Raw genomic sequence first — 14017 nt, forward strand, 5'->3', positions numbered from 1 at the left:
CAGGTCTCTGACCTCCTTCCTATAGGCTGTCTCATTGTTGTCGGTGATCAGGCCTACCACTTTTGTGTCGTCAGCAAACTTAATGATGGTGTTGGAGTCGTGCTTGGCCATGCAGTCATGGGTGAACAGGGAGTACAGGATGGGATTAAGCACACATCCCTGAGGGGCCTCAGTGTTGAGGATCAGCGTGGCAGATGTGTTGTTGCCTACCCTTACCACCTGGGGGCGGCCCGTCAGGAAGTCCAGACCCAGGGTCCTTCGCTTAGTGATGAGCTTTGAGGGCACTATGGTGTTGAATGCTGAGCTTTTGTCAATGAATAGCATTCTCACATAGGTGTTCCTTTTGTCCAGGTGTGAAATGGCACTGTGGAGGGCAATAGAGATTGCATCATCTATGGATCTGTTGGTGTGGTATGCAAATTGGAGTGGGTCTAGGGTTTCTGGGATAATGGTGTTGATGTGACACATGACCAGCCTTTCAAAGCACTTCATGGCTACAGACGTGAGTGGTACGGGTCGGTAGTCATTTAGGCAGGTTACCTTAGTGTTCTTGGGCACAGAGACATTGTGGTCTGCTTCAAACATGTTGGTATTACAGACTCAGACAGGGAGAGGTTGAAAATGTCAGTGAATGATCGGAGTACACGTCCTGGTAATCCGTCTGGCCCTGCGGCCTTGTGAATGTTGACCTGTTAAAAGGTCTTACTGACATCGGCTGCGGAGAGCGTGATCACACAATTCCAGTTGTCATTGTGTTTTATAATGACGCTGATAACTAATATTGATCCCACAATGAACACACTACAACTGGTCCCGCTGTAAATGACGTTCAACATATAGAGCTTCATAAAGCCTTCATAATGCCTTCAAACGCACTACATACATTTGTTACAAAGCATCTATAACCGTATGTCATGCTTTATAAAGGGTTCATAAATGTGGCAACTGTGTGACAATCACCAATGTAAAAAATGGCATCAAATCAAATCGTATAGGTCACATAACATCTGCTAAACACGTGTTATTGCGGGTGTAGCGAAAGCTTGTGTTTCTTGCTTTGACAGTGCAGAAATATCTAACAAGAAATATCTAACAATTTCACAACATATACCGATTACAAACAAATCTAAGTAAAGGAATGGAATTAAGAATGTAAAAATATATGGATGAGAAATGTCAGAGCAGCATAGACTAAGATACAGTAGAATAGTATAGATACAGTATTTACATATGAGATGAGTAATGCAAGATATGTAAAGATTATTAAAGTGACTAGTGTTCCATTTATTAAAGTGGCCAGTGATTTCAAGTGCAGTTGCAAACCGTAGTCTGGCTTTTTTTATGGCGGTTTTGGAGAAGTCGCTTCTTCATTGCTGAGCGGCCTTTCAGGTATGTCGATATAGGACTCGTTTTACTGTGGATATAGATACTTCTGTACCTGTTTCCTCCAGCATCTTCACAAGGTCCTTTGCTGTTGTTCTGGGATTGATTTGCACTTTTCGCACCAAAGTATGGTACTATTGTTTGTACAGATGAACGTGATACCTTCAGGCATTTGGAAATTGCTCCCAAGGATGAACCAGACTTGTGGAGGTCTACAATTTATTTTCTGAGGTCTTGGCTGATTTCTTTAGATTTTCCCATGATGTCAAGCAAAGAGGCACTGAGTTTGAAGGTAGGCATTGAAATACATCCACAGGTACTCATCCAATTGACTCAGATGATGTCAATTAACCTATCAGAAGCTTCTAAAGCAGTGGTTCTTAACCTTGTTGGAGGTACTGAACCCCACCAGTTTCATATGCGCATTCACCGAACTCTTCTTAATTGGAAAAATAAAATATGATTTTTTCAAATTCAAAACATAGGTATATATTTTACTGGTGCACAAAATGAACCGTGCATCAACATCAACACCGTGTGTTCAAAGAACAAAATCATCAAAACATGATTTTCACACAAAAACAAAAACATAATAATGAATATTTACTGCAAATCAGTGTGACTTCTGCTGTTGCCTTTCAGAGACCAGTTCAGAAATGTGCGGCTTCACCTTGGCAAGTGCCACTCTCATGTCATTTTCGCAACAAAGTCTGTTCCTTTTCTTCATTTTTATGTCCAGCATCCTCGAAAAGGATTGCTCGCAAAGATATGTTGTAACAAACGGTATGAAAATCTCCAGAGCTTTCTTAGCAATAACAGGGTACGTTACCATTTGTTGACACCAAAACGTTGAAAGCGTTGTTGTTCTGAAGAGTTGCTGTTGAACCTGGCTCTGCTGAATTTCAATGATTTCATCGAGGTATTCATCATTGACATCTGTTGTCTCAACACTAAACGTGAACGGTTGTCTCACCCATGCTGGATATGACTCTCTTGTAGGGAAGTATCCGTCGAGAGACTTTGCAAGCTCATCTAAGTGCGTGGCAATTGCTTGCTTCAGTTCCGCGGGTACAGAAATGTCTCCGATTCCAGATACATCTTCGATCTTACTTACACAGTCGTCCAGCAGGGGAAAGTTTGCGAAGTTATCGTTCTCTGTTCGTCGTTTCCATAACGGTAGCTTTTTTTGAAAAGCCTTCAGGTTTTCCTCCGCTTCGATGATGTTGACTCCACCGCCCTGCATCTTTTGATTGAGATGATTGAGAGCTGCGAAGATATCAGCCATGTACGCTAAAATGAGAATGAACTCAGAATTTTTGAAGCAATCTGCATGACAATGTTGGTGCTCTTGCAAAAACAGGGCTAATTCCACACGCACGGCAAAAACACGATTCAGCACCTGTCCCCGGGATAACCACCGAACGTTAGAATGGTACAGAAGTACCTCGAATTCAGAGCCCATTTCTTTACACAGCTCACTGAAGATGCGGTGCCTCAGAGCACTAGTTCGCACATAGTTCACGCATTCCACTACAATTTTTAATACTTCTGCCAGTTTTGGAGGCAAGGTTTTTGTTGCCAACGCATGCCTGTGCAGAATACAATGCGTAACAATGATGTGTGGTGCATCGGCTTTCACTAGCGCACCAAAACCAGACTTTCTTCCCAGCATGACTGGAGCTCCGTCCGAACAAACTGCAGAAACCATATCCCACGAAAGATTGTTGTCTTTGAAGAAGTCATCCACAAGTTTCTTCACATCGGTTGCCTTAGTTGTTGTTGTAAGAGGCTTACAAAATAAAAAATCTTCCTTTATCACGTCGTCTTTCACATAGCGCACGAATACAGCAAGCTGGCTTAGATTGGAAACGTCTGTGGTCTCGTCGAGTTGAAGGCTGAATTTTGCCGGGCTTGAAATCAGATCTGCAACTACTTGAGCCAAGATGTCTGATGTCTTAGAATCTAAAGCCATGACATCATTTTCTGGAATTTTCCAAGCTGTTTAAAGGCACAGTCAACTTAGTGTATGTAAATTTCTGACCCACTGGAATTGTGATACAGTGAATTATAAGTGAAATAATCTGTCTGTAAACAATTGTTGGAAAAATTATTTGTGTCATGCACAAAGTAGATGTCCTAACCGACTTGCCAAAACTATAGTTTGTTTGCAGAGTGGTTGACAAACAAGTTTTAATGACTCCAACCTCAGTGTATGTAAACTTCCGACTTCAACTGTAAGTATCAAAAGTAAAAGTATAAATCGTTTCAAATTCCTTATATTAAGCAAACCAGACGGCAACATTTTCTTGTTTGTTTTTATTGACGGATAGCCGGGGGCATGCTCCAAAACTCAGACATAATTTAGTCTGCCAGATCAGAGGCCGTAGGGATGACCAGGGATGTTCTCTTGATAAGTGTGTGAATTGGACTATTTTCCTGTCAAAATGTAACGAGTACTTTTGGGTGTCAGCGAAAATGTAAGAGTAAGAAGTACATTATTTTCTTTAGGAATGTAGTGAAGTTAAAGTAAAAGTTGCCAAAATGTAAATAGTAAAGTAAAGAACCCCCCCCCCAAAACTAAGTATTTTTACTTAAGTACTTTACACCACTGTATATATGGTGTCATTTCATGGCGTTCTGAATAATACGGAGTGTTGCTGGCCTTTTTTATTTGTATTATTTTATTTCACCTTTATTTAACCAGGTAGGCCAGTTGAGAACAAGTTCTTATTTACATTTGCGACTTGGCCAAGATAAAGCAAAGCAGTTCGACACAAACAACAACACAGAGTTACGCATGGAGTAAAACAAACATACAGTCAATAACACAATAGAAAAAGTCTATGTACAGTGTGTGCAAATGAGGTAAGATAAGGGAGGTAAGGAAATACATAGGCCATAGTGGTAAAACAATTACAATTTAGCAATTAAACACTGGAGTTATAGATGTGCAGAAGATGAATGTGCAAGCAGAGATGCCCAGTATCAAAGGGGCAAAAAAATTAAATAAGGAGCAATTTTCTTTTATAAATAAATAACAGTATGGGGATGAGGTAGTTGGATGGGCTATTTAAAGATGGACTATGTACAGGTGCAGTGATCTGTGAGCTGCTCTGACAACTGGTGCTTAAAGTTAGTGAGGGAGATATGAGTCTCCAGCTTCAGTGATTTGGAAGCAGAGAACTGTAAGGAAAGACGGCCAAAGTAGGAATTGGCTTTGGGGGTGACCAGTGAAATATACCTGCTGGAGCGCGTGCTACGGGTGGATGCTGCTATGGTGACCAGTGAGCTGAGATAAGGCGGGGCTTTACCTAGCAAAGACTTATAGATGACCTGGAGCCAGTGGGTTTGGCGACGAATATGAAGCGAGGGCCAGCCAACAAGAGCATACGTAGTATATGGGGCTTTGGTGACAAAACGGATGGCACTGTGATTTGTTGAGTAGAGTGTTGGAGGCTGTTTTGTAAATGACATCGCCGAAGTCAAGGATAGTCAGTTTTACGAGGGTATGTTTGGCAGCATGAGTGAAGGATGCTTTGTTGCGAAATAGGAAGCCGATTCTAGATTTAATTTTGGATTGGAGATGCTTAATGTGAGTCTGGAAGGAGAGTTTACAGTCTAACCAGACACCTAGGTATAGTTGTCCACATATTCTAAGTCAGAACCGTCCAGAGTAGTGATGCTGGACGGGCGGGCAGGTGCGGGCAGCGATCAGTTGAAGAGCATGCATTTAGTTTTACTTGCATTTAAGAGCAGTTGGAGGCCACGGAAGGAGAGTTGTATGGCATTGAAGCTCGTCTGGAGGTTAGTTAACACAGTGTCCAAAGTCATTTGACAAACCAAGGCTGTTGAGTCTGCCGATAAGAATGTGGTGATTGACAGAGTTGAAAGCCTTGGCCAGGTCGATCAATACAGCTGCACAGTATTGTTTCTTATCGATGGCGGTATGATATCTTTTAGGACCTTGAGTGTGGCTGAGGTGCACCCATGACCAGCTCGGAAACCAGATTGCATAGCGGAGAAGGTACGGTGGGATTCGAAATGGTCGGTGATCTGTTTGTTAATAACTTGGCTTTCGAAGACCTTAGAAAGGCAGAGTAGGATAGATATAGGTCTGTAGCAGTTTGGGTATAGAGTGTCTCTCCCTTTGAAGAGGGGGATGGCCGTGGCACCTACCCAATCTTTGGGGATCTCAGACGATACGAAAGAGAGTTTGAACAGGCTAGTAATAGGGGTTGCAACAATTTGGGCGGATAATTTTAGAAAGAGAGGGTCCAGATTGTCTAGCCCGGCTGATTTGTAGGGGTCCAGATTTTGCAGCTCTTTCATTATATCAGCTATCTGGATTTGGGTGAAGGAGAAATGGGGGAGGCTTGGGCAAGTTACTGTGGGGGGAGCAGGGCTGTTGACTGGGGTAGGGGTAGCCAGGTGGAAAGCATGGCCAGCCGTAGAAAAATGCTTATTGAAATTCTCAATTATCATGGATTTATTGGTGGTGACAGTGTTTCCTAGCCTCAGTGCAGTGGGCAGCTGGGAGGAGGTGCTCTTATTCTCCATGGACTTTACAGTGTCCCAGAACTTTTTGGAGTTTGTGCTACAGGATGCAAATTTCTGTTTTAAAAAGCTAGCCTTTGCTTTTCTAACTGCCTGTGTATATTGTTTCCTAACTTCCATGAAAAGTTGCATATCGCGGGGGCTATTCGATGCTAATGCAGTACGCCACAGGATGTTTTTGTGCTGGTCAAGGGCAGTCAGGTCTGGAGTGAACCAAGTGCTATATCTGTTCCTGGTTCAAAAATTGTTAAATGAGGCATTCTTATTTAAGATGGTGAGAAAAGCACTTTTAAAGAATAGCCAGGCATCCTCTACTGACGGAATGAGATCAATATCCTTCCAGGTTACCCGGGCCAGGTCGATTAGAAAGGCCTGCTCGCTGAAGTGTTTAGGGAGCGTTTGACAGTGATGAGGGGTGGTCATTTGACCGCAGACCCATTGCGGACGCAGGTAATGAGGCAGTGATCGCTGAGATCCTGGTTGAAGACAGCAGAGGTGTATTTGGAGGGCAGGTTGGTTAGGAGGATGTCTATGAGGTTACCCGTGTTTACGGATTTGGGATTGTACCTGGTAGGTTCATTGATAATTTGTGTGAGATTGAGGGCATCAAGCTTAGATTGTAGGATGGCCGGGGTGTTAAGCATGTCCCAGTTTAGGTCACCTAACAGCACGAGCTCTGAAGATAGATGGGGGGCAATCAATTCACATATGGTGTCCAGGGCACAGCTGGGGGCAGAAGGTGGTCTATAGCAAGCGGCAACGGTGAGAGACTTGTTTCTGGAAAGGTGGATTTTTAAAAGTAGAAGTTCAAATTGTTTGGGCACAGACCTGGATAGTAAGACAGAACTCTGCAGGCTCTCTCTGCAGTAGATTGCAACTCCGCCCCCTTGTGCAGTTCTATCTTGTCAGAAAATGTTATAGTTAGGGATGGAAATTTCAGGGGTTTTGGTGGCCTTCCTAAGCCAGGATTCAGACATGGCTAGGACATCCGGGTTGGCAGAGTGTGCTAAAGCAGTGAATAAAACAAACTTAGGGAGGAGGCTTCTAATGTTAACATGCATGAAACCAAGGCTTTTACGGTTACAGAAGTCAACAAATGAGAGCGCCTGGGGAATGGGAGTGGAGCTAGGCACTGGATTAACCTCTACATCACCAGAGGAACAGAGGAGGAGTAGGATAAGGGTACGGCTAAAGGCTATAAGAACTGGTCGTCTAGTACGTTCAGAACAGAGAGTAAAAGGAGCAGGTTTCTGGGCGCGGTAGAATAGATTCAAGGCATAATGTACAGACAAAGGTATGGTAGGATGTGAATACAGTGGAGGTAAACTAGGCCTTGAGTGACGATGAGAGAGGTATTGTCTCTAGAGACACCATTTAAACCAGGTGAGGTCACCGCATGTGTATTGTAGCCCAAAGAGTGGCTGATGGACCTCTTCAGCTAGCCGGGAGATGGGCCTAGCATAGGCTAGTTCCAGGCTAATTGGTGCTTGCTTCGAGACAGAGACGTTAGCCAGGAGTTGCCACTCGGATAGCAGCTAGCTAGCTGTGATGATCCAGGTGAAAAGGTTCAGAGCTTGCGGTAGTAATCCGGAGATATGGAGAAGAAGAAGTCCGATTTGCTCTGGGTTGAATTGCGCTGTGCAGACTGGCAGGAGTTGTCCGGGCTAAAGGTTAGCTGATGACTGCTAGCAGTAGCTAGCTTCTGTTGGGGGTTCCGGTTCTAAAGTAAAGCAAATAGCAGATCCATACCACATTGGGTGAGGCGGGTTGCAGGAGAGTATGTTGAAGTTGAGGTTAAGAAAAATGTTTCAAAAATATATGCGAAGAAAAAATATATAAAAATATTTATACACGGGACACGACAAGACGAAGACAAAGACGCCTGACTGCTACGCCATCTTGGATTCTTGGACTTTTACTCCACCCATTCCATTGGCAGCCGAATCACATCACGTGTGCTTACTGCACTACAGAAAACCCGCTAACCAAACAAAAGTACAGGGCATGCTCACTGAATTAAAGGGCAACTACACAAAAAATCTACATTTCTTAGATTTTTCCAAGACCTCAAAAGTCATCCCCTGATTTGGTTTAAGCATTGTTGTGAACACACAAAATCCAATTTAGTTGTTTTCTATTAAAAAAAGTGTTTAAAAAACTGGAGTAAACCAGAACAAATGGAGACATCCAAAACCTGGAAAAACAAAAACCAAGAAAATGGAATTTGGGAGAGAAAAAAACAGTAGGCACATTTTAAAAACTTTAAAAGGCTCTATCAACGTTTTTTTAGCTGTGCATGACTGAACTTTAGAATGTGTGTCATCCTGCAACACAGCATTTTGGGGGAAGTTGAGGTTAGGTCCAATATTGACTATATACACCCAGGAGGGAAAGAGGTTGGGCCATCCTAGCAATGTTTTAGTGTAATATAATATATACAATTTTGCCAACGATTTTATCCGAAGCGACTTACAGTCATGCGTGAATACATTTTTACAAATTGGGTGGTCCCTGGAATCGAACCCAATATCCTGGTGTTGCAATGCTCTCCCAAGATGCATGACAGGGTTATAAATGCTTTGTGAAGCCTTCATTTAATATGATTTATAAGGCCTTTATTAAGAGGTCCTTATGCCACCCTTTATAAAGCACAGGTTTATGGGGCGGCAGGTAGCCTAGTGGTTAGAGCGTTGGGCCAGTAACAGAAAGGTTACTAGATCGAATCCCCGAGTGTCACGATCGTCATAATGATTGGACCAAGATGCAGCGTGGTATGTTTCCATCCCTTTTATTAGGAAGAGAAAACTCAAAGAACAAAAACAATAAAGCGAACAAACGAAATGTGAAGCTATAATTATGCTCACAGGCAACTATACATAGTCATAGTCAAGATCCTACAAATCACAATGGGGAAATGGCTACCTAAATATGATCCCCAATCAGAGACAACGATAAACAGCTGCCTCTGATTGGGAACCATACCAGGCCAACATAGATATATAATTCCCCTAGATAACCCACCCTTAATCACACCCCGACCTAACCATCATAGAGAATAAACAGCTCTCTATGGTCAGGGCGTGACACCGAGCTGACAAGATAAAAATATGTCGTTCTGCCCCTGAACAAGGCAGGCCATCATTGAAAATAAGAATTTGTCCTTAACTGACTTGCCTGGTTAAATTTTAAAAAGTCATATTTTACATAGTGGGTTATGTCAGATTTGACATTGGTGGTTATGTCACACAGTTAAGCCACATTTATGAACCTTTTATAAAGGATGACATACGGTTATATTGATTCATAACACATTTATGTAGTGTTTATGAAGGCTTTATGAAGCCTTTATAAGCTGCACGCCATTTAAAGCAAGACCCTACAACTTATAAAGGCTTTATAGGTCATTCATAAAGACTTCATAAACACTACATAGCTTATTCTCAAACCAATTTTTAAGCAAAGTCATACTACACAAAGCGTGATATAACATGTCCTTTTTAAACACTACATCTTGTGCTTTGCCAAATAGTATGCATGAGACTGTATAGTTCATTGGTATTTATGTGAGATCAGAAACACAATTCACTCTCTGAAACACAGCTGAAATACGGAGTGACAGTCAAAGAAGCTCATGTAAATGCAGCACGCTCTCCTTGGTTTGACTTTTTATAGACTGAACACTTGAGAGGAGAAGCAGTCCAGTGACTACAGCGATCTGTATTCAACTCATGTTCAGCTGCATATACCTTGCGGGTCTGAGCTAACTTCAAACGAATGAGAGAGAGAGAGAGAGAGCGAGAGAGAGTGTAAGTTGGGCAGAATGGAGGAGAGGACAGTGCTTTGTAAGTGCTGCCAATAAGTGGGAGAAACAGAGAAAAAAAGCCTTGACTGTGGGCACAAATAGTGTAACCTCAGCTTGCAAAACATGTCAGTTCTATTTGAAGAACAGGGATATACACTCAAAGAAAGACTATAGTGCCTTTTTTTTACGAGTTGGTTTAATCTATATTATTGCAAATATAAAAATTATGACGTGCCAGTCCAACGATTCATGTATTTTTAGTCTGTGTAATCATATTAAATTACAGACTCTCTACATATTCAATATTAACTAAGCTCACAACTGATTTAGTCCTGAAAGTCTAGAATGCTGTATTCCTTTCACAGTTATATCAGTGTATTTACAGTGCATTCGGAAAGTATTCATACCCCTTGAATTCTTCCACATTTTGTTATGTTGCAGCCTTATTCTAAAATGCATTAAATCTTTTTTTCCCCTCATCAATCTAAACATATACTGTACATCACAGGTTTTTAGAAATGTTTGCAAATGTATTAAAAATAAAGAAAAAATTGAGCTCAGGTGCATCCTGTTTCCATTGATCATCCCTGAAATGTTTCTACAACATGATTGGAGTCCACCTGTGATAAATTAAATTGATTGGACATGATTTGGAAAGGCACACACCTGTCTATATAAGGTCCCACAGTTGACAGTGCATGTCTGAGCAAAAATCAAGCCATGATGTCGTGGGAATTGTCTGTAGAGCTCCGAGACAGGATTGTGACGAGGCACCGATGTCACGTTCCTGACCTGTTTTCTGTTGTTTGGTATGTGTTTAATTGGTCAGGGCGTGAGTTTGGGTGGGTAGTCTATGTTATGTGTTTTCTATGTTGGGTTAATGGGTTGCCTGGTATGGCTCTCAATTAGAGGCAGGTGTTTGGCGTTTCCTCTGATTGAGAGTCATATTAAGGTAGGTTGTTCTCACTGTTTGTTTGTGGGTGATTGTTCCTGTGTCAGTGTATTCCACATGGGACTGTTTCGTTTGTCCGTTCGTTTAAGGTAGTCGGTTCCTGTTCTTGCGTCCTTCGTCTATATGTAAGTTCGTTTGTTTCAGGTCTGTTGCCTTCGTTTATTGTTTTGTAGTTTGTTCTAGTGTTTTGTCAGTGTTTCGTCTGTTTGTAATAAAGTCAGTATGTATTCATCACCCGCTGCACCTTGGTCCGTTAATACACCACCAGACGAACGTTACAACAGATCTGGGGAAGGGTACCGAAAAAATTCTGCAGCGTCGAAGTTCCCCAAGAACACAGTGGCCTCCACCATTCTTAAATGGAAGAAGTTTGGAACCACCAAGACTCTTCCAAGAGCTGGCCGCTCGGAAAAACTGAGCAATTGGACGAGAAGGGCCTTGGTCAGGGAGGTGACCAAGAACTCGATGGTCCCTCTGACATAGCTCCAGAGGTCCTCTGTAGAGATGGGAGAACCTTCCAGAAGGACAACCATCTGGGCAGCACTCCACCAATCAGGCCTTTATGGTTGAGGCCAGATGGAAGCCACTCCTCAGTACATTACAACCCGCTTTGAGTTTGCCAAAAGGCACCTAAAGGATTGAAATCTTTGGCCTGAATGCCAAGCGTCATGTCTGGAGGAAACCTGGCATCTTCCCTATGGTGAAGCATGGTTGAGGCAGCATCATGCTGTGTGGGATGTTTTTCAGCAGCAGGGACTGGGAGACTAGCCAGGATCGAGGGAAAGATGAACAGAGCAAAGTACAGCGAGATCTTTGATGAAAACCTGCTCCAGAGCGCTCAGGACCTCAGACTGGGGTTCACCTTCCAACAGGACAACGACCCTAAGTACACAGCCAAGACAACGCAGGAGTGGCTTCAGCACAAGTCTCTGAATGACTTGAGTGGCCTAAGCAGAACACGGACTTGAACTTGATCGCAAATCTCTGGAGAGACCTGAAGATAGCTGTGCAGCGACGCTCCCCCTCCAACCTGACAGAGCTTGAGAGGATCTGCAGAGGTGAATGGAAGAAACTCCCCAAATACAGGTGTGCCAAACTTGTAGTGTCATACCCAAGAAGAATTGAGGCTGTAATCACTGCCAAAGGTGCTTCAACAAAGTACTGAGTAAAGGGTGTGAATACTTATGTAAATGTAAATGTCATTATTTATTTTTTTAAATAAATTTGCTAACTTTTCTAAAAACATGTTTTTGTTTTGTCATTATGCGGTATTGTGTGTAGATTGATGAGGGGAAAAAAACAATTGAATAGTTTTTAGAATAATGCTGTTACGTAACAAAATGTGGAAAAAGTCATGGGTTCTGAATACTTTCGGGAATGCACTCTTTGAAACCTCAAAGAACCGATAAACAGACAGGACTGGTGGAAATGCATGCATACATTTTTTTATCAAGTCGATGAAAACTGTAAGGATGGAGAGAGAGAAGAAGAAGAAGAATGAGAATAAGAAGACGAACAGCAGCTGTTCCCTAGCTACCCTCAGTCCCACTCCTGCTGTCTCACCTCACTGACATAGATAGCCATGTCCTCCTCCTCGTCTGTCCTGTAGCACAACGTCAGGCCCAGCTTCTCCTGACTGTTCAGTCGACACAGCTCCACCTCCTGCAGACATACAGAGAACGGGAGGTCAACAAGCCACACATGGATAACAACACTAACCAGCTTCTCCTGGCTGTTGAGTCGACACAGCTCTATCACCTATACACACAGAAGGGACAAGAACACACCACCTGTGTTGTGTTGTTAGAGCAGATACGGTGGCAATACATTGAGAGATTGCATTTTTTGGGGGGTAAAAAAATATGAGTCTACTTTGAGACAACATCCACATGTTGCTTTTGAGAGTTTGACCTTGACTTCAAAAGTATATTGAGATTTATATTGAGAGATGCAGATGCAATATAAAGTGCCATGAGTCCTAATGAATGTAATCCATTATATTAATTAGCATAATTAGATACAAAAGAGCAACAGTGACCACATAAAAATGAAGTTGTAGGTGTGCCAAGTACATCAATGTATAAAAAATGCAGACATTGAAGCTGTAGCCACATACATCATACCCTACTTGTTATCAAACAGCATATTGACTTTGGCAGGGTAGAGGAGCTTGTCTTAACTGTTTGAGTGTGTGTGTTCGATGAAAGCTGTTCTCTAAACGTTCAGTGAACGGCTTGATCAGTCATGTCTTTGATAACTGTCAGAAGCTCTCAAGTGTTTTTACCGCGCAGTTACAGCCTAATATTAGATTATTAGTTGGTAAATAAATTCATAGAATTATGCTAATGTCGTGAATATATTCAGAGTTGCACGACCCGCCACTGAAGTATTCCTCATCTCTGAAGAGTCCTCATGGAGAGACAACCCACAAACCGGGAACATTCCCAGAACATTAGCTAATATTCCCATTAAGTTCTGGTTTTATCAAACATTAGGATGAGAACATCCCCAAAATTTTCAAAGAATGTTTTTGATAACAAAATGTGTTTTTCCCCCCCATTTTTTAAATATATTTTTTTAATATCCTAACATTCACTATAATGTTCCAGCAAACCAAAATTGGTTCCGTGACACAAAAACTGTCTAGTCATGCTGATGATTGTATAAAACATTTGCCTGATGTTGTAGGAATGTTCCGATGACACATTTTGTCTGTTCTTTAAAGGTTCCCAAATGTTTGTCGAAACAGTATGGTGGGATCATTGTGGGGACATCCCAAAAGACAAACTATCCAGTTGTGCAGATGATTATACAATGTATATTTTAAAATGAAAAAACATTCACCTGATGCTAGAAGAACGTTCTCAGAAAACATTTTTTATGTTCTTTAAAAGTTCCTAAAACATTTCTTTAGGTTGTGGGAACATTGTTGGGATATGACAAGAGAAAGGTTCACAAAACACAGGAACTGTCGAGTTGTGCAGACATTCAGAGAATGTTTGTATCATGTTGCACAACACATTCATTTGATGTTGCAAGAATGTTGACAGAACAGCCTTTCTGAGTTATTTAAATGTTCCCAAAACATGTAATTAGGTTGTGGTAACCGTGTGGACACATTACAAGACATATGTTCCAAAAGCACTAAATATGCTCAGTTGTGATGACATTCATACAATGTTTAAGTTATGCATTTTTCAGAAATGTTTTATGATGAGTATTTAGTTATTCCACGTTGGTCTCTATAATTACTCTGGCTGCTTCGGTGCTATTTTTGACGGTAGCTGTGATGGTAGCTGCAATGGAAAACTGATTTATACCTCAAA

The 14017-nt window shown here is 41.9% G+C and overlaps 1 protein-coding gene across 1 annotated transcript in view; it reads right to left on the reverse strand.

Annotated features, from left to right (window-relative positions):
- LOC120053538 (PDZ domain-containing RING finger protein 4-like) overlaps positions 1-14017 on the reverse strand; it is a 120771-nt gene that overhangs the window by 17526 nt on the left and 89228 nt on the right. The window contains exon 4 of the mRNA XM_039000672.1: positions 12255-12353. Coding sequence (XP_038856600.1) covers positions 12255-12353 — 99 coding nt within the window. The remainder of the gene's footprint in view (positions 1-12254; positions 12354-14017) is intronic.

This window comes from Salvelinus namaycush, chromosome 9 (assembly GCF_016432855.1).
Source record: "Salvelinus namaycush isolate Seneca chromosome 9, SaNama_1.0, whole genome shotgun sequence".
NCBI classification, from domain to species: domain Eukaryota; kingdom Metazoa; phylum Chordata; class Actinopteri; order Salmoniformes; family Salmonidae; genus Salvelinus; species Salvelinus namaycush.